At 39.6% G+C, this 22,961-nt stretch overlaps 1 protein-coding gene across 1 annotated transcript; it reads right to left on the bottom strand.

The window, feature by feature from the left end:
• ELMOD2 (ELMO domain containing 2) lies at positions 1 to 17,674 on the bottom strand (the record flags this gene model as incomplete). Its single annotated transcript, XM_080697029.1, has 8 exons — positions 1 to 146; positions 1,747 to 1,880; positions 2,835 to 2,903; positions 5,948 to 6,081; positions 10,134 to 10,263; positions 11,384 to 11,481; positions 14,957 to 14,985; positions 17,533 to 17,674. The coding sequence occupies 8 exons, from the start codon at positions 17,672 to 17,674 to the stop codon at positions 1 to 3; spliced, it is 882 nt and encodes a 293-aa protein (XP_080553155.1).
• Between the last annotated feature and the right edge of the window lie 5,287 nt (positions 17,675 to 22,961).

Below are 22,961 nucleotides of genomic sequence, written 5' to 3'. Positions count from 1 at the left end.
TTATATTTTTAAAGTAAGTGCTACATTGCAATCCATTAAGAGTCCTTTAATCTTTTCATGAAACTTCTCTCTATACATGTTGAAATACATAATGCTTTCTGGTTCTTCTTCAAACCAAAATTTGTCAAATTCATAGACAAGATAGCCTGCAGTTAAAGGAAAAAAAACAACATATAGTCCTCAATAAGAAAGTCACATTCAAACCATCTTATTTTTAGAAAGTATAAAGTACAAATTCCACACTAGGCTACAGTAATAAAAAGCACCTTAAAGTTATTAAAAATCTGTGGAACTTTATATGAAATATTTATGTATGTTCAAAATAAGCAGCAATATCAATAAATAATTTAGTGGATATTTACTACTTGTCTCAAAAATCAACAAAATCTCTCAAACTTGAGAGATGCAGTGCTTTTAAAAGATACCTTGGGAACAAGAAAAAATGTATTCCCAGAGACACCTGAAGGACAAAAATGAAAATAAAGAGAAATTGTTGGACAAGGATAAGGAACAGGAAAGCTGTTTTCCACCTGATATCTAACCTGTTATTTCTGTTGTTTTTTATGAACTATTAGCACTTTCTCTTTGTGAAGAGAGGACATAAACTACAAATAACCTTGATATTCTTGTTCTTCAGTATCTTCTCCAGGAGAGTTAGATGTAGCCTCAAAATGTTACAAGTATTTTATGAAGCTAAACATGTGTATGCATGTATGTATGTGTGTATGTATATATGTATACACATACATACATATGTGAAATGTAAATTTAAAATCTACCCTAAATTCTATTTTGTGTTCAGCCAAATGTATCTATTAATGTTTTTAAATACTTGGGTAGTGCCCACTGCACACTCACTTTCTCTAATAACTACCCTACGATATAATGTAAATCCTGTTATCAGCCCATTTTACTGAGGAAGAAGCTGGTGCAGAGAGCCGAAACTATGTGCCCAAATCACAGTTTTAAGTGGTCTCTGTCGTGCTACAAAACAGACTTCTGTTTCCATTAGAACCTCACTGCCCCTTCTAAGAGGCCTTCAAGAGAAAAAAGTGACTTATTTTAGCTAAATGTGGGGGGGGGGCTTTGCAAAAAAGTACAGCTGGACTATTGTAATTGCCTAGTATGATAGACAAATGGACATTTCATTTTAACTAGAACGACCATGAAGCAAACATTAACAGATAGGAACTTTATAAGAAGGTGAGCTTAAGAAAGATTTCAGGCCTGGGCAAGTGGTAGTGCACTTGCCTAGCATGTGCCCGAGTCTGATACTAGGCACAGAAAAAAATTAGATTAATCTCTTGATATAAGATGAAACAGATTTTTTGTCAACTAGGATATATGACAAAATCATAGAATGAAACCTATATAAAATACCATTTGCTTCTTGGTTCCAAAATAGAGGGTAAAAACAGTAATCTTTTAACTGTATTCTAATACCATTTTCTATCTTAACTTTATTTCATAAAAATGTATTTGTACACACATTAGAACAAATGTATCTGGATAGAAACTACCTATGGTTAACAAACTGAGTCTCTGCCCATCTCCACCCCATATGCTGAAAGCGAAGCACAAACACCTTTCAGATCATCTTCCATTACTTTCCTGGCTTAAAAGATTATAAATGATAAAATGATATGCATCTGTTTACACTTGACGGAAGCATCGGATTAAAACGCGTGTGTATCTTCCTAATGGCTTACATTCTTAGCTTCAATTTCCACTCAGGCAAATACTCACAGTAGAACTGGTGGAAGTGCTCCATGGTCGGCACACCAGGAACAAAGTTGTAGAGATGAGACTTCAGAGCCTCGCTCTTGAGCAGGCTATAGGCCATCTCTGTGAGGTTGATTCCAACTATTGCATAAGAATAAGAAACATCACCAGTTACACCAGCTAGCCAAATAGCTCATAAGCAAATTTTAAGTTGTGTAAGAAATTTAAAAAAGTCATTTAAATTTCTAATAGAGTATTGATTTTATAATACTCTGTACATGGTAAAAAAAAAAATAAATGGAATCCAAAACATTTGTTTTCTGAAGACTATTGACTATTCTGGATAGATTCTAAGAAATAAAAATAAAGCTCTATTCACATAATTAAAACCAAAAAGAAAAGTACTCTCACCAAATCTCATTTCTCACCAGTATTCTCCCTAAATCTGATTTCTAAAATATACTATATAATCTAATATTTTCTTTTCCATTATCATGCTATTTGTTTTTATGACCTAGTATTATTATGTCTTTCAAAGATTAGATTACCACCAGAATATAAGAATAACAAATATAATAATATGACCTCAATTTGCATCACTTTGTAATTAAAGCTATTTCCCTATTCCTATTCTGAAGCTACTTTTATTTTCAAATCCACTTCTTGAAAACGTGTGTGTGTGTGAGCACGCACGCACGCACGCACACGCGTGTGTGTGCGTGAGATGAGGGATTCCAGAGCCTCACACATTAATATAGGGCCTAATTAATTAGTCCAGGCTAGCCTTGAACTTGCCATCTTCCTATCTCAGCCTTCCAAGTAGCTGGGATTACAGGGCATACACTCCATGTCCAGCTTTGAAAACTTTTATACAGGCCTATATCTCCATTTTGTAAGTAAACAGTATTTTGCAGTAAAACTATACTGAAATCTAAACAAAACTGGCTTCTGAGTAAATTTTTCCTTAAAATAACGTGTAATGCAATATCCTTTATAAAGTTCTTATGAACATTATCTCGCTTTAAGAAATACCTTGAAACACCTTCAAATTCATTTATCATCTAATTGTCTTAAATGCAAGAGATTAGTTTCTTTACTGTTATCCAGCTTACCCTAATTTTGGATGATTTGATCGAGAAAGAATCTGATGTGCTTCACTGGTGTAATTTTCACTGAAATACCTAAAAACATTTTTTAGAACAATGTTAACAAGCATGTCATCCAAATGCAGACAGCAATGGGTGTTGTTAAAAGACAGTCCAATAATGCCAGTCATCCCACTCGCCATTTCAAACCACTTCCCTGACTTACAGATGTTTCTGAATGAAAAGTTAACCCTGAAACATCAGATCTAGCACAGGACATAGGTCTTTGGCAAGACTGCAAAGTACTTTAACAAATCAGCCCCAAAGACAATAGCCTACAATTGCCTACACATAGATTTTGTCATGAAAAATACAAAATCTAGCATTAAAATATTTTTTCCCGAGCCGGGCATGGTGGCGCACGCTTGTAATCCCCGCACCTGGGAGGCTGAGACAGGAGAATCACGCAGGTTTGAAGCCAGCCGCGCTGGCTTAAGAGACCCTGTTTCCAAAAATAAAAAAAAGATAAAATAGGCCTGGGAGTGTAGCCTGAAGGTAGAAGGGCTTCCAGGAAACCCAGTACTACCAAAAAAAAAAAAAAAAAAAAAAAAAAAATTCCCTTATTGTATTTTTATAAAATTGTCAAAATATACCTATTAGAACACTCCTCTTTTCACCAAAACTTATTTTTTCTATAACTTAGGCTGATACTATTCAAAACCATTTTTATGGCAATCAGAAGTAAAATAAAAAACAACTCCTTGATCAATGGTGTAACTACTGGTTATAAAAACAGAAATAGGCCAGGCGTGGTGGCGCACCCTTGTAATCCCTGCACTTGGGAGATGGACACAAGAGGATCGCGCAGGTTCGAAGCCAGCCATGCTGGCTTAAGAGACCCTGTTTCCAAATAAAAATGTGAAATAGGTCTGGGAGTGTAGCCCGGAGGTAGAAGGGCTTCCAGGTACCCCAGTACCACCAAAAAAAAAAAAAAAAAAAAAAAAAGAAAATTCTAACCGAGTCTCCGAGTCTTCCCCATTTCTCTTCTTCTATGGAATGTGCTTCCCTGGCTCAAATCTTCAACCCATGAAGCCAGGAGCTGTTCACTCAGAATCACATTGATGAAGATTCTGTTCTGAAGGTGGATCCGTGGACCAACTTAAACCGAGCAGACTTCTCTGCGGCACTCCTTCTGGGGAGAACACGCCAGGCTTTCTTCAGGGTCTAGGAGCCCTGGCGGACGCTGCTTCCCTAAGTGCCTTGGGGTTTCTGCACCCTCCCAGGTTAGCTCTGAAATGCCCTTCCTGTACGACACTTCACTTCTGTATGCAACACTCCTCATACAATTTAGTATTCACTAGCATTTTAAAAGTGAAACCACTCTTAAAATAGGCTATCTGTAATATGGAGCAACTTTTAATTTTCTTGCAGAACTGATCCAGCCACCCCTACCCTTTCTTAACAGTATCTAAGAGTGAAAACAACCTCTTTGCAACAAGGAATACGTCTTCAGCATATTTGCCCGAGTGCCTTACTTCCTCCCTTTTCCCTCTTCCACCTCTCCTTTCCCTGCCCTTAGGTACACTCTGGCCTCTACTGCAGGTTCTGCTCTCCTCTTTCTGTGTCTTTGTTCAGATTCCTTTACTCTCTCTTGAATTCATTTCTGTGTGATATCCTTTCTTATTCTACACCTGCCTGCTCATTAATTTACCTAAATCCTTGTTACTTATAAAACCAAAACTATTTTTCAAAGCAAGAAAATATTAAGATTATAAAGGTCCAAAAGTTTCAAAATAGTAAGTTACATAAGAATATTTTAATAGCTTTCCTATTCTTCTGACTTGATATTTAGCTCTTGAAGTATCATAACTCCATATACTAGACAACAAAAACATTTATTTATTTATTTATTTTGGTGGTACTGGAGTTCCTGGAAACCCTTCTACCTCCGGGCTATACTCCCAGACCTATTTTATACCTTTTTTTTTTTTTAATTTGGAAATAGGGTCTCTTAAGGCAGCGCGGCTGGCTTCCAACCTGCGCGATCCTCCTGTCTCTGCCTCCCAAGCGCGGGGATTACAAGCGTGCGCCACCACGTCCAGCAACAAACAACATTATAATCAGAGATGCATTTGCATTTTCAGCCATTACTAACATGTGAATCATGGTCACTTTTCAAGCCAATTGATACTATCTCTAAATAGAGTGAAAATATCTACAAGTCATTTACATGTCTACCAAGATCCCTTACCATGATCTAGAGTTAAACTCTATTATTACACTTTAAGCTAAATTCTTTTCTGATGGATTCTTAGGCATCATTTTTTGGTAATTAAAGATGTTTATGATTACCTTGTTGTGTATCTTTGGAGGCAGAATTATAGGAAACTTCATAAAATGTAGGTATTACAAAAATTAAATACTATGGTAAGTGAAAAAATTAGATATCGACACCCCACTATCACCCACTATCATGTCTATTTCCCACAAAATAGCCTAATCCATGTTGACCTAAATATTTTTTTTCAATATTAACCTAATTTAGCTAGATTTCAGGATTAAATTTTTCACCTGACACTTTATAGTTTGCAAATCACAATTTGCAGGCAGACCCAAACACAAGAATGCTACATCTGCATAACCTTACAGGTGGAAATTAATCTTCCAGAACAGCTTGACTCTCAAATGTGACTCTAGTCAGGGGCCTGTTTTGGGAGTTCACACATGTACTCAGTCATAAGTATGAAAGGAGGGAGAGCGAGGCTATCCAGACCCTGAGAAGTCAGGGACTGAGGTCAGTGGTCACAGGTGGTGAAAAACACACTGAAGAGACTTTATCATCTCATCTGGCTACAGCATTCCTCAGTAGAATCAGGCCCAAAAAGAAGGAGCAAGAGAATACAAATAGTAAGAAAAGAGTATACACAATTCTTTAAGCGCTAACAAAGGGTCAGCAAGAAAAAGGAAGAGGTAAGCATTGGTAACACACACACACACACACACACACACACACACACACACACTTCCACCATCTTGACATTGTTGCCACACACACCTCTATTTCTAGATCAATTTTCATTAGGGTGTAACTAGATTAGCGATTACATGCAGTCACTTAGAGAAGAAAAAGTTTTACTTACACAAGATTGATTAGTCCGAGTATGCCCATGCCTCTGAAATCTGTTTTGGGATCATCACCTTGGAAACCAATGTCTGCCCACTGCTTGGAAACTCTAGCTTTCAACTTCTTCGTGGGCATTAGAAGATTCCAAAGCTGCACAAATATGCTTGTATGTTACAATCATAGTGATGCTCTCAATTTACCAAGACACTTTCCTTTTCGTAGCTTATATAACTAGGAATTAAATGCTTTTAATTAAACAACTCTTGTGGACCAACTATAAATACAATAGAGTAGTTAGAAAACTTTTCAATTATCCTAAAAAAGCAGTATATTTATTTATTCTAATTAAAATATTGATAGAAAAAAATTATACTTGGGAATCTGAGACAGGAGGATCTTTTTTTTTTCGGTACTGAAAATGAAACCCAGGAGCATTCTACCTCCAAACTATACTCCCAACCCTATTTTTTATTCTTTTTTTGTTTTGTTTTTTTGTTTGTTTTTGCGGGTCTGGAGATGGAACCCAGGGTCTTTCGACCTCCAAGCTACATCCCCTGCCCTATTTTTTTTTTTCTTTATTTTGAAACAGGGTCTCACTAAGTTGCAGAGGGCCTCACTAAGTAGCTGAGGCTGTCTGCAAACTGTGATCCTCCTGTCTCAGCCTCCCGAATGCTGGGATTACAAGAGTGCACCACCACACCTGGCTTTATTTTTTATTTTGAAATAGGGTCTCACTGAGTTACAAATGGCTTCACTAAGTAGCTGAGGCTGTCTGCAAACTGCGATCCTCCTGTCTCAGCCTCCCAAATGCTAGAATTACAAGCATACACCACTATGCCTGGCAGAGGATCACATTTTCAAGCCAGCCTCAGCAACTTATAGAGGCCCCAAGCAACTCAGTGAGATCCTGTATCAAAATAAAAAATAAAATATTGCTGGAAGAGCCGGGCGTGGTGGTGCACGCTTGTAATCCCCGCGCTTGGGAGGCGGAGACAGGAGGATCGTGCAGGTTCGAAGCCAGCCATGCTGGCTTAAGAGACTGTTTCCAAATAAAAAGTATAAAATAGGTCTGGGAGTGTAGCCCGGAGGTAAAAGGGCTTCCAGAAACCCCAGTAGCACCAAAATAAAATAAAATAAAATAAATAAATAAATAAATAAATAAATAAACTAAAAATAAAAACTAGTGCTGGAGGTATAACTCAGAGTAGAACACCTATGGGTTCAATCCCCAGGACAGTACATAAACACAAAGAACAGATTGTGAAAAGATAGCAAATAATACACAGAAAATGAGATGTCTTTATTTACCAATTATTTTATTTTTACACTTTTTGGTACTGATGATTGAAGCCAAGGGTATTCTACCTCCAAGCTACACCCCCAGCCCTATTTTTAATTTTTTATTTTAAAGCAGGATATCACTAAGTTGCAGAGAGTTTCACTAAATAGCTGAGGCTGAACAGGATGTGGTGGAATACACTTGTAATCCCAATACTTGGGAGGATGAGATAGGAGGATCATAGGTTCTTCACCAGCCTCAACTACTTAGTGAGACTCTGCAACTCAGTGAGACCCTGTTTCAAAAGTAGAGAAAGAAATAGGGCTAGGGGTATAGCTTGCAGCCTCTCAAGTATTGGGATTACAAGTGTACGCCACCATGCTCAGCTTTTATTTACTAATTAACATGTATTTATCCAAAATGGTAAACTGCTTGAGAAGAACACACTTAAGCAATTGGCCCTGTATACTTAAATAAACTTTATTATAATGATGAGATTAAACCTTGATCCAGGAATATGTCTAAGGGAAGGAATTATGAAGAAGTGATACTGACAACATTCCAATCCATATGATTACTATCTTATAAATTTGTGATATTAAAAGAAAAAAATATAGATGGGTGTGGTGGCACATGCCTATAATCACCGTACTTGTGAGGATAAGATAGGGGGATCACAGGATCAAGGCCAGCCTTGACAATGTAGTGAGACCCTGTTTCAAAATAAAAATAAAACAGGACTGGGGGTATAACTCAGGTAGAACCCCTTTAAGTTCAATCTCCAGTACAGGAAGGAAGAGGAGTAAAAGAGGAGGGAAAAGAAGAGAAAAGAGGAGGAAGGAAGAGGAGGAGAAGAAGGAGGGGAAGGAGGGAGGGAGGAGAAAAACTATGACTTGATTTTAAATAAAATCTTTAAGACTGAGGATTTAATGACAACTGTTATATATTAGATACCAACAAATGAATCAATGAAAATAAAATTTAAAAAATTTAGTAATTTTGATTGATTGCAAAATTACATATCACAAGTCATTGAACATACTTACGGATGTTGATTAAAAACAAAAGTTTGGGGAAATTTGCAAAACAGAAACACTTGCAATCTTTTTTTCCCGTTTCACTACTATTTCAGGTATTGTTCAATAAAGAATTTCTAATGAGCCAGGCCTGGTGGTGCTCACCTATAATCCCAGTACTTGGGAGCCTGACACAGGAGGATCACAGATTCGAGGACAGTCTCAGCAACTTAGCAAGATCCCTCAGTAACTTAGTGAGAATCTGTTTCAAAATAAAAAATAAAATAGGGCTTGGGGTGTAGCAGAGAGGTAGAATGCCCCTGGACTTAACCTCTAGTACAAAAAAAAAAATTAGGACTCTTAAATAAAGATGTATCCTGTTACCTAAGATAAAATGAGCAGAGATGTAACCTTCCTTTAGAAAGCAGGCCAGGACTCAGGTGCTGAAGCCAAATCTAATCATCAGATTGGCTTATTACCACATGCAATCTGCTCATATTACCATCTTCCCATAAATTCTGTAAGGAGTTTGATTATGACAAAATAAGGTATGATAAGAGCTGCAGTATAAAACTATTAATACTCAAAATTTAACAGGCGTAAATATAAAATTTCTGGCTCCACCTCTGGAGATTCTCATTTCATAAGGTTAAGTAAGTAACTGGCAAATCAAATAGTAAGTGCTGGAGAAGTCGAACAGGCGCTCCACCGCTCCTTCCCAAGAAGACCGCGAGCTGCGCAGTGGCTGGCTGAGACACTGCCCACAGCTGCTCTCCACCTCTGGAGGTGAACGGCATGGTAATCACGGAGGTAAAAATTCCCTGGACTCCAGTGTTAGCGACTGCGTCTTCCCTCTGTTAAGAGGGAAGGCAGTACGTACAGGGGGTCTGAAGTTGAGGCAGAATGACGAGGACAGAAACAGCACTGCATCTTCAGTGCGTGCCCGCACTACTTCAAATGCTCCAAATATACAAACGCAACCCACACAATGGCCCTTCATGAGCCTCACTTTACAAAACTAGGTCTTATTTTACTTTTACAATTAGATGAAGTATGTATTTTATACTTTTCCTGAAAAAATAAAAAACCCACAAGATTTTGTTGTATTTAAACGTATGGCTCTTACTTAGACACTGTCGATGTTCCCTTCCACAGTGCTTTTTGTTATAACAAACTCCTAACTCCAAATGCAGCGTGCTCTTTGATTTTAAACATTTTAAAATACAGTTGGCATAGGTGCAGAAGATGGGCAGGAATGTCAGCTACTGTCTAGGGCCTACAGCAGATCATTTCATCTTCTCTGGGCCTTACGATTCTCATCCCCTAAAACAGGAGCCACAGGAGGCGATCCGGAAGCGCACTCCAGGCCTAATGCTCTCTACAGTCGGCATCCACTGGCCTTATACATTTATTCTTTGGAATAAGCAACAGGAAAACTCTCAGTGCTGTTCTTTTTACTTAACATCTAAAGCTCTTAGGGATTAGTTGGCAACTAACATTCTACACATTTCAAAAGATTTGAGTCTGTAAGAAGTCACAATTTGAAAGTAGCTGACTGAATGCTGGACTTCCATGAGCAATTTACATAAGAAGTAGGGAGGGAAACTGGAAGCTTGTGGGCCCTATTTTTGGATGAAAAGATCTCTCTTTATGAATTTATATTTCAGAACTAAAAGCATCAAAAGAAAATTATCTGAACAGTTTTAATGCTGCTCATCAAAAAAGTATGAATTATTGATTAAAAATCTTTCCTTATCAATGAAATATAACACAATAAAATTCTCCAAAGGGTAAAGAAACTGAATGGCTAAATAAGCTTCTGGAATTTACACGGAGACACACTGGGCTCAAGTCTGGTTAATTTTCCCAGTGTCCAACAATTCTAAATGCAGCAAACAAAAATTCACCTTCAGGAGCAGCCTCTCGTGCTGTGTGTTATCGGAATCGTAGGCCTTTTTCCTCACGCTTTCCACGTCCAAATAGAGCTGTTTATAACCAGTGATCTGGAGTAGGCATGTCTTCATGCAGATTTGAAAACTGAAAATGATGAAAATTATCATGACTTTTAAAACCACACCTTCATATCACGATAAAGTCATTCCTGTCACAGCTTGGTTCCTATGTCTATTTTGAAAGCATTTCTTGGCCTGATTTAATACAAGAAGCACCGACAGCCTCCTTAAGCACCAAACACTGTACAAAGTATCATGTGGAATATGATAAACTGGGGCCTAGAAAAAGGATAAGAAGGGGTAGGAACGGCAAACTCGCAATCACAAGAGCCCCTCCTCTTCTCATGCTCTCTGTGTCCTCTCTTACATCCCCAAGTCTCTACAGATAGCGCCATGCCTAAGTTTCCAAGTGTGTCTACAACAAATGGCTTCATGGCAAGTTATGTTTTCCCAAACACAACAGCTTCTCTTCCTTGAAGAAACATGGTCTTTCTTGAGTCTCTAACTCTATGAATTGCTTCACTAACCATTAGTCCTCTGAACCAACAATGCTCTATCCAAAGGCTGGCCCCAAGCCCTTTTTCTCTCTCTGGAATGTCCCAAAGCAATCCCCATGGCACTAACTCCCCTGCTTTATTAATGATCTGCTTACTTACTGCCTCAATGACTCACTTTCCTAACCTTTGTCTTTATTCCTCCCCAGCCTCCAAATCCCCAGATATACCCTCCATCTTCCTTAAGTACCTATCTGATATGTGGCTTGTTTACTTAAAAACCAGAAGACACATTCAAGCCCCTTGGTCTGGCAAGCAAGACTGCCTGGGGCAGGAGCTGCTCAGTGCCCCAAGTGCTGTGGGCTCAAGTAGGAAAGGGCAGGTGCTAGAGAGGAGCCAAGACAACACAGAAATGGCTTTTTAAGGACAAGGGCACAACAGCAAGCTTTTAACTTCGGGAAAGTAAGGTAAGCTACCTTTAAAAGGGCAGATGAATACTATAATATACTGAATAGTACGAAAGTGGGGACCAAGAGAGAGAGGTTTTAATCCTGTCCTTCACCTCTCTGGACCCAGAGTGTTCATCTAGTAAGGTCAATGAGTTAAATCAGATTATCTACACGAATCCTTCAGCTCTAGAGTTACACATCTGATCTCACATCTCACAGGCTGCAGGTGCAAAATGGAGAAGGGGATGTTAAAACGGCACACCTGGTATCTTTCTCAGGGTTAATATTCTTTTCCTTCATTATATCTTCTACACACTTGTCCACTTCACTCTCAATAACTCGTGTTGCTTTCTGCAAAACCTGTTTATGTGGAAAAAAAGTTGAGTAAGAAAAATTCTTGGTAGATGAAAAAGGACATTTTAAGAGATTTAATCAACTCTATGAAGCAAATATTAAAATTCCACAGGAAACCTATTTTTGTTTCAAATTTTCCCTCAGGCTAAAATCATATGCAGATTTTTTTTGTCTTTTAATAAAAGAAAAACATTAATATGTATTGAGAGTCATCTCCCCCTCCTATATAGGAACTCAATTATTCTAGCACCATCTACTGAAAAGACTTTTCTTTCCTTACTGAACTGCTCTGACATTCTTGTATAAAATTAGTGACCTCTTATGTGTGGTCTGTTTCTGGACTCTCGTCTATTCATTCTATTTGTCCAGAGGTCTTGAAGTCAGATAGTGTAAGTCCTCTTAGTTCCTTTAGAAGATTACTTGGGCCGGGCGTGGTGGCACATGCTTGTAATCCCCGCGCTTGGGAGGCGGAGACAGGAGGATCGCGTGGGTTCGAAGCCAGCCACTTGCTCTGGCTTAAGAAACCTTGTTTCCAAATAAAAATATAAAAATAGGTCTGGGAGTGTAGCCCAGAGGTAGAAGGGCTTCCAGGAACCCCAGTACCACCAAAAAAAAAAAAAAAGAAGAAGAAGAAGAAGATTACTTGCTCTATGTCCCTTCTATTTATTTCTGTGTTAAATTGAGAATGAGCTTTATAGTTTCTTCAAAAATAGCTTGCTAGGATCTTCACTGGAACTGCAGTGAATACTTGGGTATTAAAATCTTTATAGTGCTGAGTCTTCAAATCGATGAATACAGTACACCTTTCCGTTTTTTCCTCAAAAACATTCTCCAAGAGTGTTAGTGAAAAAGTCTTTTGTAAATTTCATTAAACTGATCTGAGTATTTTATGTTCCTGGATGCTAGTCTAAGTGGAACTGTTCTTTGTCCAAGTTTTCTGGTGACATACAGAAGAACACAGTGTCTTATGACAGTGCTAATTCACTTACTAATAATGCTAGTGTTTGTAGATTCCTTAAGATTCCCTACCTTCACAAACTAAATAATCTGTTAATAAGTTTTACTTCTTTCTGTCTAGTTATTATGTCTTAAATTTATTTTTCTTGCTAATTGGATTACCTAAGGTCTCCAACACAAAGAAAGTAACCACATTTTTCTTGTTTTCAATTATATGTGACAAGTATTCACTACTTTACTCTTTCTACCATGTTAGTCGCAGGCCTTTCTTAAGTAGCCTTTAGTAGATTGAGAAATTTTTTTCTGTTACTAGTTAGCTAAGTTTTTAATCGTGAATGGGTACTGAATTCTTCCAAAACAGTTTTTCTAGTAACTACTGAAGTGACCATATTTTTCTAATTTATTCTATTAATGAAATTAAATCATAATTATAATTATAAATTATATTTATTGATTCTGAAAACTCTCCTCTGAACTCCTATATATAGTTAGGTTCAGCATCAGTCTTCTCTCCTACTTGTAGTTATATTCCACATCAATCTTTACTTCTTTTGTATATACAAAACACTCTGGTGGAACGCTGCACATACAGCAGTCACTCAAATCCTTGGGTAAGGATTTGACCAGTTTAACAGAGTCCTTACAAGTAACATCCTATGTTGCTCCACTTGCGCTTGGTGTGACTTTATCACACATAAAATCTTGTTCATAAAGGCTGAGACCAAAAATATTGTTATAATAAAATATAATAATACAGATACAATACTATCACAACTCCAGTGAATGAGTAAATGAAAGAAATACTACAGACTATCTGGAGAAAAAGGAACTTTTAATTTACTTACTACTTTCTATCCTTTTATATTTCCTTTTACATTCAGAGTGCAGATTACATTCTAGTCACATTAGTGAACAACAAAAAAGCACTAGGCTTTGTTTTATTCTTTTGGACAGGAGGGAAGGAAACACTAAGGAGGGAGGGCAAGGAGCTGAGGGGTGGCGCGTAGGCAGAGGGTGGGCAGGTGCTCAGGTGAAGGCCATGGCTGAGGAGACTGCAGCTGAGGAAACGAGGTTTAGTTAGAGAAGAACATTCTGGTTCAGCAGATGCAACACAACAGTCCTAGGTGAGGACACCTTTGTGTTTAGAAAATACAAAGTAGCCCAGAGGAGCAGGGTGGGAATACGTTGTAATGATGGAGTGAGGGCGCCAAGGGGCCTCATGGCATTCCAGGGCACAGCACTGGCAGTGCCCGTAAAACAGAAAAAGGGCAGAGAGGTGTCGAGGTATCTGGAGGGACACACTCCGGAAGAACGAGGGGTCGGGATGGGAACTCTGAGTGGGGCATAATATAATGAGCTTAGTTATGGTTTTACTCTCTTTGCAATTTCAAGGCTGAAAGCACATTTCACAGGACAATTCATTCTAGAATTATAGCATTCAAATAATTCTGAATTTTCAAGAATTTGAAACTCAACTTGCTAAAGGCCCGGAAAATGCATACACTGTTTCCTATAGAAATAAAGAGTAGTTACAAGCAGAACAGTTCTCAAAGCAGAAATACTCTGGTCCTCAAAGCAGTGCCCCAACTAGCAAGCACAGCAGAAGCACATGGGAAAGTGTTAAAAGTAGAATTAGAATCTAATCAGACATTCTGAGATGGGGCCAACAATGTGTGTTTTGACAAGCCTCCAAAAAATTCAGATATATGCCCCAGCTTCAGCACTGCTGGGAAAAATCTGAGATGGAGCCACTTGGGCATCCACATCTGCGGTAGTCCATGATACTGTTACTATGGAAACTGTATCCTAAATGTCAATTGACAGGTATAAATTTTTTGAACCTACATCTTGTTAGTTTTCTGGACTCCACATTCTCATTACAAAGAAAACAATCATACTTTATGACTGCGAATAAAAGAGGACTCTGAACTCCTCCTCCCAACATTCACTCAGGTGTGTAAGTTATTTATATATAATAACTGATAAATAAAAGGTTTGTGACTAAATTAGTCCTTTTATTACAGGTTACTCTCTAGAACACAACAAGCATGCCTGCAGCACTCAACCACCTCCACATCTCCTAACAGTATCACCAGAGCCACGAGTAAACCTTTCCTGACCCTAATTCACATTTTACATCATGACCAAGTACAGACACACGTGAATATCTAAGATACAGAGATGTGTGCGCGCACACAGATAACTAAAAGAAGAACTTCATAAGACGATACTTAATCTTACAGTGACCAATGACTTATACTTTCTATTCTTTTCCTTTTGGTGTTGTTGAGTGCTGGTTGTCATCTATTAATTGGCTTTCAATCAACAATCTAGATGACCGATGCTCTACCTTCGCCACACAAAGCATTTATACAGGGGAAAACCGTGAGCTGCTGTAGGGAACCGAACAGCTCGTGGGAGGCTAAGTTACGGGTCCCTCCATTTTCACTATCCTTCGGGTACTTATACACCCACCTTTATGCTGTGTATGTTCCCTAGAATTTTCACCTTAATTCAATCTTACCTTACTCTTGGAGTACGTCAAGGAATTTTCTGGAAAAAAAAAAAAAAAGAAGAATATTACCACTTAAATGTTGCTTGTAATTACTCCAAAAACAGAGTAAAAATATTAAATAACTAACAAGTTACCAGCCTCAAAAGGTAAGTTCTACAGAGCATAGCCAACACTTAAAAATTGTATTCTTATAGTGTAGAGAGGTGGGGACCATTCAAACAGCTCAAACACAACATGCCAAGCTGAACAGGTGATATCACCTAATTTCCCTAAGATCTTCATGTCTGTGCAGACCCCCAAAGTGTCCCCAAATAACTCAAGTGCCAGAAACCCATCTGAAGACGAGCGTGAGAGCGCTCCCTGCCACATCATTTGGTAGCCGTAGGGAGCTCTGTGTTTAGATCTGAGGTGCTCGCAACTGAATCCTACAAGAAGTTAAGGGCCAAAGGCTTTACACCATCTGGCCAATCATCTACTAGCCAGAGTAAAATAGCTTCTCCATCCTTTCTTCTGTTTCAACAATGACAGGAGCACTTTTACTGTCCTATTAAAAAGTCTGGCACATTTACTAGTAGGTCTCCTTTTTCTCAGCAATTTGAAAAATGCTTCTGCTTCAAACCGAAGTCTTTTACTAAGTTCCTCATGCTACAAAACGCCAATAAAGACTGTTGATGTATATATTTTTTTATCAAGTGGTACTTTGTTCTTCTGAGCAGTCAAAAGGGCAAATCAAAAGAGCAGGCAAGGATGGGCGTGGTGGCACACACTTGCAATCCAGTACTTTGGAGGCTGAGACAGAATCACAGGTTTGAGGCCAACTCCGTAACGAGGCCTTCTGCAATGTAGTAAGACCTTGTTTCAAAAACAAAGAATAATATATATCTATGGCTGGGGGCATAGTTCGAATGTGGAATGTCCCTGGGTTCAATCCCCAGTACTGGGGGGAAAAAAAAGAGCAGGCAATAATAAAAGTCAGTAAGTTAAAGAAAACTAGGAAAGTAATTAAACTTCAACCGTCCAGCTGTCCTGAGGTGGCTACTGTCCTACTCGCAATGTTTTCTTGGACGGGGATTCTGAGTGCCAACGGGCCACCTTCCCAACCTTACAGGGGTGGATTTCTCATCTGAAGCACATTTAATCAACACAAAAGAGGCTCTGATTAAGTCATCATTTCCCACTTAATAAACTGCTCATTCGCTGCAAGGATCCCCAGGTCTTCCTTTTTCTGGCTAAAAAGTAACTGCAAACACTTCTCATTCACATGTGTTCTAATTCGAAACAATATTTTCTACTAAGCTTTGAAAATACATATATATTTTAGGAGGTAAGAGAGTAGCACTATTTAATAGAAATGTAATGCAAGTCAAAATATAAAATTTCCAATAGCCAAATTTACAGTGAAAAGTGGGTAAAAATAATTTTAATATATTTCAACTGAATAAACCCAAAGTATTATCACTTTCACATATAACCAATATAAACCAATATAAACAATTATTAAATAATTTTATATTCTATTTTCCATATAAAATCTTTGTGTGTGTGTGTGTGTGTGTGTGTGTGTGTGTGTACGGTACTGGGGATAGAAACCAGGGACATTCTACCTCTGAGATCCCTAGCTCTATTTTATTTTTTGAAACAGGGTTTCACTAAGCTGTGGAGGGCCTAAGTTGCTGAGGCTGGCCTCAAGTTGCAATCCTCCTGTCTTGGCCTCCCAAGTACTGTGATGACAAGTGAGGGCTACCACACCCAGCTTCCTTTAAAATCTTTAATATCCAGTGTGGATTTCACAGTTCAGCACATCTTGATCCAGACTAACCACATCTCAAGAGCTCAATAACCAAATGTACCTACTGGCTAGGGTATTGAACAGTGCAGATTTTGAGTACAATTTTTCTTAGCAACCAGTGAATGTCTCATTAATGTCCTTTCATAAAGAACAGTACGAAATTAAAAGATTGGTAATGATGACGCTGAGTATAAAAATGGATCCAGGTTGAGGCATTTCCCCCTCATTTGTGGGAAAGTCTCAAAGGAATTACAGAAGTATAAAAACTTTTCTCTAGAAAATAGGTTGTGCCGGGCGTGGCAGTGCGGTGGTGCACACTTGTAATTCCAGTACTTGGGAGGCTGAGACAGGAGGATCGAAGCTTCATAGCCAGCCTCAGCTACTTAGTGAGACCTTCTCAAACTTAATGAAAACCTGTTTCCAAATAAAGAATAAAAGATAGGGCTGGGAATGAATGTAGCCTGGAGGTAGAATGCCTCTGGGTTTCATCCCTAGTATCGCCAAAAAAAAAAAAAAAACAGGTTGCAACTATAATAATAATAAAAAAAAGGAAAAGTTTAAGGAGCCAGAGAAGATCATACTTTTCCAGATACAGAATCAGAGAATGTTTCTTTCCCTATCAAGTAACAAGGGTGAGAGCTGAAAGGATTCAAAGATATTACAAAGTTTATAAAACTCAGTTTAAGTGACTTAATCAGAATACACAAAACATACAGTGGTCCCTGTGATTATGTATAATGAGAAAAAAAAAGAGTTAAAATGTTATTGGCTCTTAGGTTTTGCGTTTTAACATTACCTATCCTGTATGTCCTTTGTGCACCTGCACAGGTATCAAAAATTCGCTGCAATTCACACTTCCCGGTCATCTGTCGTAGGAGCCATTTCACCCAAAATCGAAAAAAGTGCCCATAGAAGAACTCCCACAAAGAAACAAACATTTTTTCCTAGAGAAGGAAATAATACAAGCTTAATGATCTTAACGTTGAATTTTAAAATCAGATAAAAATCTCGATTATCCAACTCACCAAATCTCAAATTACATTAATATCTATTAAGCCACAGTGTCTATTTTTGTTATGGTGTTTAACTAGGCTAAAAACAATGACCACGTGTAATATATACAACTTTATTAAAAGATGGCTGGCCAAATCGTCCGTTTAGCACTTACAAAAAACTAACTGCAATAAGATTTTGTCGAGCTATCTAATGGTTTAAAGAATGCTAGTAGAATGATCTGCAATTTGTTTCTGGCCAAATCGTACTCACATCTTAAGCTTCCTATTTTAATTCCTCACTGAGAATTGGGACTAAACCGTTCAATTATACCAAACATCAGAATTTTTTTTTAATAAGGAGTAAGTGCTTCCTAACCCTTGTGGATAATGTTACAGCTGTTCTATGGTTAGCTAACGCTGGCAAATAAAAGCACTACAAATGCCTTACAAACTGAAGTTGAACCCAACTTGAAAACAGAGTACATCACACCCAGGCTAACTCATGATTTCCCATTCAATAGACAAAGTGCAGAAATACCCGTTAAGAGCTTAAAACTACCTCCGCCAAACACCAAAAAAAAACAACAACAAAAAAAACTACACACTCGATAAAACTGGATCTCCAAAGAAAACTCTTGGGCTTTTCGAAGGAGAGGAGGGGGGCATACAATTGAGGAGGAGACACTTAAAAAGAAAAATGCTCATCGCCTTCCTGCCTTAAACATCCCCAGACACATCCTCCCTGCAGGGCCCGGGGAGGCATGGTCAAATTCGAAACGCCCGCAGGGGAGCGCAGGGGCTGCGCGGCGCAGAGGGACGGTCGGCGTCGGTAAAAGCAATCCGCCCCTCCGCGCTCGCGGGGCCCAAGCGGCGGGCGTGCGGGGCGGAGGGGCGGGCAGCCCGGGCGGAGCCGAGCCGAGCCCCGCCGAGCCCCGCGTCCGCCCGCTCGCGCCGCCGCCGGCGGGAGGCTCCGCCCGCACAAAGCCCCGCCGGCCCGACGCCGCGGGGCTGGCGCAGCCGCACCGGAGCGGCGCCGGGTGAGAGAGAAGAAACAGCAGCCACCTCACGGGAGCGGAAGAGCTAGGGGGAGCCGGAGCTGCCTCGGTTTCCCCAACTGCAAACAGCGAGCAACGGAAACGACGCTTTCCGCGGAGCGCTCCCCGCCAGCACCGCGACCCGGAAGTGGGAGGCAGGCCGCGGGACCGCCCTCCCCGGGCTCGCCCCGCCTCTCCAGCCTCTTCCGATTGGCCCGCACTCCACCTATGGTTAACGCGAAAGGAGGAGCGAACGCAACGGCCCCGGCGCGCATGCGCGCGCTCCCGGACCATTTCCCCCCTCCCGGTTTCCCTGGCAACGAGGGCCCGAGCCAAGCTGAGCGCCAGCGTGGCTTCCTAGCGCGGTGCTCCGGAGACTTCGCTTTCCCTAAATGTTAGAGCAAGTTGAAGCCTTGTCCTGCCATTAGGCTCAAGACACCGAAGCAACTGTGTTCTTTTGGTTACTTTTTAAGGCTTCAGAAGTTCTTTCCCCTGCATGCAATCTTAATTCTGTCAAGTAATTATTAATTGCCCTACTTTATGAATGACTCAGACACCTCAGTCAGTTGGCTTGGTCATTACTAATACGTGGCAAATTAGGACAGGAGAGCACTATATAGTCGGAAAATTTTTTGGACCTTCCTCCCCCGTAAAAATAAGCATTTTACTGCTTCATTCAACGTTCATTACTTAACTTTATTGGAAAAATAATTTGGGCACATGAATTTTTTTAAAAAAGGTATATTCATTAATTAGATAAGTATTTGTGGATTGCCTACTATGCACCAGGCCAGGTTTCATAAAGGAGTCATAAACTAAATGAGCAGTAAATCTTTAATATGTGAGGCAATTAGGCAGTTCTAAGTATTAGGGGTATTAGAAGGTATTAGGAAAGGGGTATTAAGGAGTAGAGGAGTCATTGCATACAGTGTGACACTTGAGCCCATGGAGTGAGTGTACCATGACAGCGTCTGGAGGAAAAGTATTCCAGGCACTAGAATGGCAAGATCAAAGGCCTGGAATTGGGAGTGTATCTGAAATGGAGGAGGGGCAAGAAGGCCAGTTTGGTTGGTGGAGAGTAGTCTATACATACACATACACAGGACAGCTTTTTTTTTTTTTTTTTTTGTACTGGTGATTGAACCCAGGGGCATTCTACTTCTGAGCTAAAACTGGGCTTACTACCTCCCAACCCTATTTTTTAAATATTAAAACAGGGTCTCACTAAGTTGTGGAGGGCCTCACTAAGTAGCTGTGATCCTTCCTGTCTCAGCCTCCCAAGTACTGGGATTACAAGCATGCACCACCATGCCAGGCTTCATAGGACAGCTCTTTATTAAAAAATAACTCGACTACCCACATATCTAAGATTCCTAGTTCCTTGATCCCCTTGCTCAACATCAACCAGTGTTAATTTGTTCTTCTAGAAATAGCCTCTGCAAGCGTCTATATATACTTCCCCTCCATCTCAATGTTAACACAAATTGAAGGGAGTGTATCTCCATCAACATTTTAAACATAGACACTAATCTATGTGAAGTCATCACCCTTGTCCCCTAGAAATAACCAATATTAAATATGCTACAGAAGTCTGGATATATACTAAATCAACTCATAGAATGTGATATCCTGACAGGAGCTTAGAAATCATCTAATGGAATATTTTTAAATTGTAGATTAAAAGATTCAGAGCTGGGCGTGGTGGCGCACGCTTGTTACCCCAGCATTTGGGAGGCTGAGACAGGAGGATCGCGGTTTGCAGACAGCCTCAGCTACTTAGTGAGGCCCTCTGCAACTCAGTGAGACCCTGTTTCAAAATAAAGATTAAAAGCTGGGCATGGTGGCGCACGCTTGTAATCCCTGCACTTGGGAGGCTGAGACAGGAGGATCGCACGGGTTTGAAGCCAGCCTCAGCTACTTAGTGAGGCTTTCAGCAACTTAGTGAGACCCTGTTTCCAAATAAAATATAAAAAAGGTCTGGGAGTATAGCCCAGAGGTAGAAAGCCTCTGGGTTCCACCCCCAATACCACCAGGAAAGAAAGAAAGAAAGAAAGAAAGAAAGAAAGAAAGAAAGAAAGAAAGAAAGAAAGAATAAAGTATAGGGCTGGGGGTGTAGCTCAGAGGTCAAATGCCTCTGGGTTCCAAACCCACATACACACACACAAAAAAAAAAAAATAAAAAAGGCTAATGCACAACCAATTTGACATGTTAAGAAGTAGAAATTCCTATTTCAGGAGTCTCTGCATTATTATACCAAGTCCTCATAGAGTGACAGTGAGCTAAGTCTATTTAGAAGCCTTTTGTCTTTTCTGAGTGCCATCCTGAGAGTGGGCAGTGCAGAGGAACACTCTCTCCTTTGTCTATTTCTATTTCTGCCCCCCCCCCCGAAAAAAGCATGAATCCAGTCGGAATCTGAGAAATTGGTTGAACGGCATTTACTAAAAGCAGAATTGCTATATATTTAAGTTATTGGACATAGCAATTGCCTCATCCCTTTCCCACTAATTCACATACTGGTATACATATACTTAACCAATCCTGTTTCTCAGGGAAGATTGAACATCTCTTGTTCCCTCTTATACTCTTTGTCTCCATTCTTTAATCTGGCTAGCCAGTGGGCGATTAAGTCCTACAATTAAGATTCTGGCTTAGTGGAGAAGTGGGACCTTCTTCATCTAGGTCTCTCAACAAACCTGTGTGCTTCTGCCTAGACTTATCAGATACCTGCAGAGAAACCAAGCGCGATCGTGTGATGGGATTTGGTTACGATTTTTAAAGTAGTGCTGAGGAATCTCTGCTTTCTTGAATTTCAGACTAAACAGCCACAGGGCTGTTGGTTTTAGAAACTGATCAAAAAGCTGTCTAATATGACTAAAAACAAACATCTTTTCGTAGTGTCCAGCACTTATTCCACAGAGGAAAAAAATCAACGTCCTTTCTGGAGTGTGTAAAGTCTCAAATGCAGCAAAATTATCCTGAAAAGACAAATGCTATGCGGTCATCCCTTGGTATCATGAAGGATTCCTTCCAGGATTCTCTCTGCTGCCCAAACCCACTGATGCTGAAATCCTGTATATAAAATGTAGCATTTGCCGACAATCTACAGATATTAAGTCATCCCTAGGTTTCTTATAACATCTGATAGGACTGTAAATGCTATACTCTAGGCTCTAATGACGAGAGAAACATCTGTAGCTGGCACACATAAGAGAAAAGAACCCTTGTTTGAGTCTGGCTTATTAGGTTGCTGGACACAGTGTTCCCCAATTAAAGAAAAGATAGGAGGGACCTCATGAAAATAGAAGAGAGGCCAATAGTATATAGGAAGGGGACCAGAGAGAGAGGAGAGAGAGGCTCTAGAGAATGAAATTGTATATGTGCCTCTACAGACATGTAGCAATGAATCCCACTGTTATGTAGAGTCATAATAAAAAAGAAAAAATGAAAAAAAGTTCACGGTCAGTAGAGATATACATTTTTCCAAATATTTTTCATCCACAGTTGATTGGATCCACAGAACTCTTGGATACAGAGGGTCTGGCTATGTTTAACAGAGTAGTGCATACTGAGAATTGAACCCAGGAGCATTCCACCTCTGAGCTACACCCTCAAGCTCTTTCCATTTTTCATTTTGAAACAAAGTCTCATGAAGTTGCTGAGGCTGCCCTCAAACCTGCACTCCTCCTGTCTCAGCCTCGCAAGTTCTAGGATTATAAGCATGTGCCTATAACACCAGCTCAGAGTAGTGATTTCAATTCATCTATTAAGATTGTGAAGGAAAAAAAATGATGATTAACTTGAGGAAGAAAAAATCCTTATTTGACTCCCAGTGAATGATCCAAGGATGGATGATATGGTTAATGGTGAGTGGCTTAGGACCATAAAAACTTTTGAAATTATTGAATATGCCACAATGGCGGTGCAAAATGTACCATCATTCCAGCAGAAGAATAAAAAGGCACTATGAATGTAGGAAAATTAGATTTGGGGGGACTCTGAAGATGCTAGAGTCAAAGCATCAGAGTCACTATGAAACTGCAGATAGAGAAATCAAAAAGAAAAACTGTTCTTGCTTTTGGCAGAATACATCACGAGAATGGATAACGGTGACAGTTCTGGCCATTACCAGCTTCAAGCCAAAAGTCAGAAGAGACAGCTCAGTCTGCCCTTCACTTAGTACCACTTGGACATGTAA

The sequence above is a fragment of the Muscardinus avellanarius genome, assembly GCF_963383645.1.
Source record: "Muscardinus avellanarius genome assembly, chromosome: 6".
In the NCBI taxonomy this organism is placed as follows: Eukaryota; Metazoa; Chordata; class Mammalia; order Rodentia; family Gliridae; genus Muscardinus; species Muscardinus avellanarius.
Note: the sequence above shows the minus strand (reverse complement) of the source record. Positions and strands in the feature narration are given on the sequence as shown.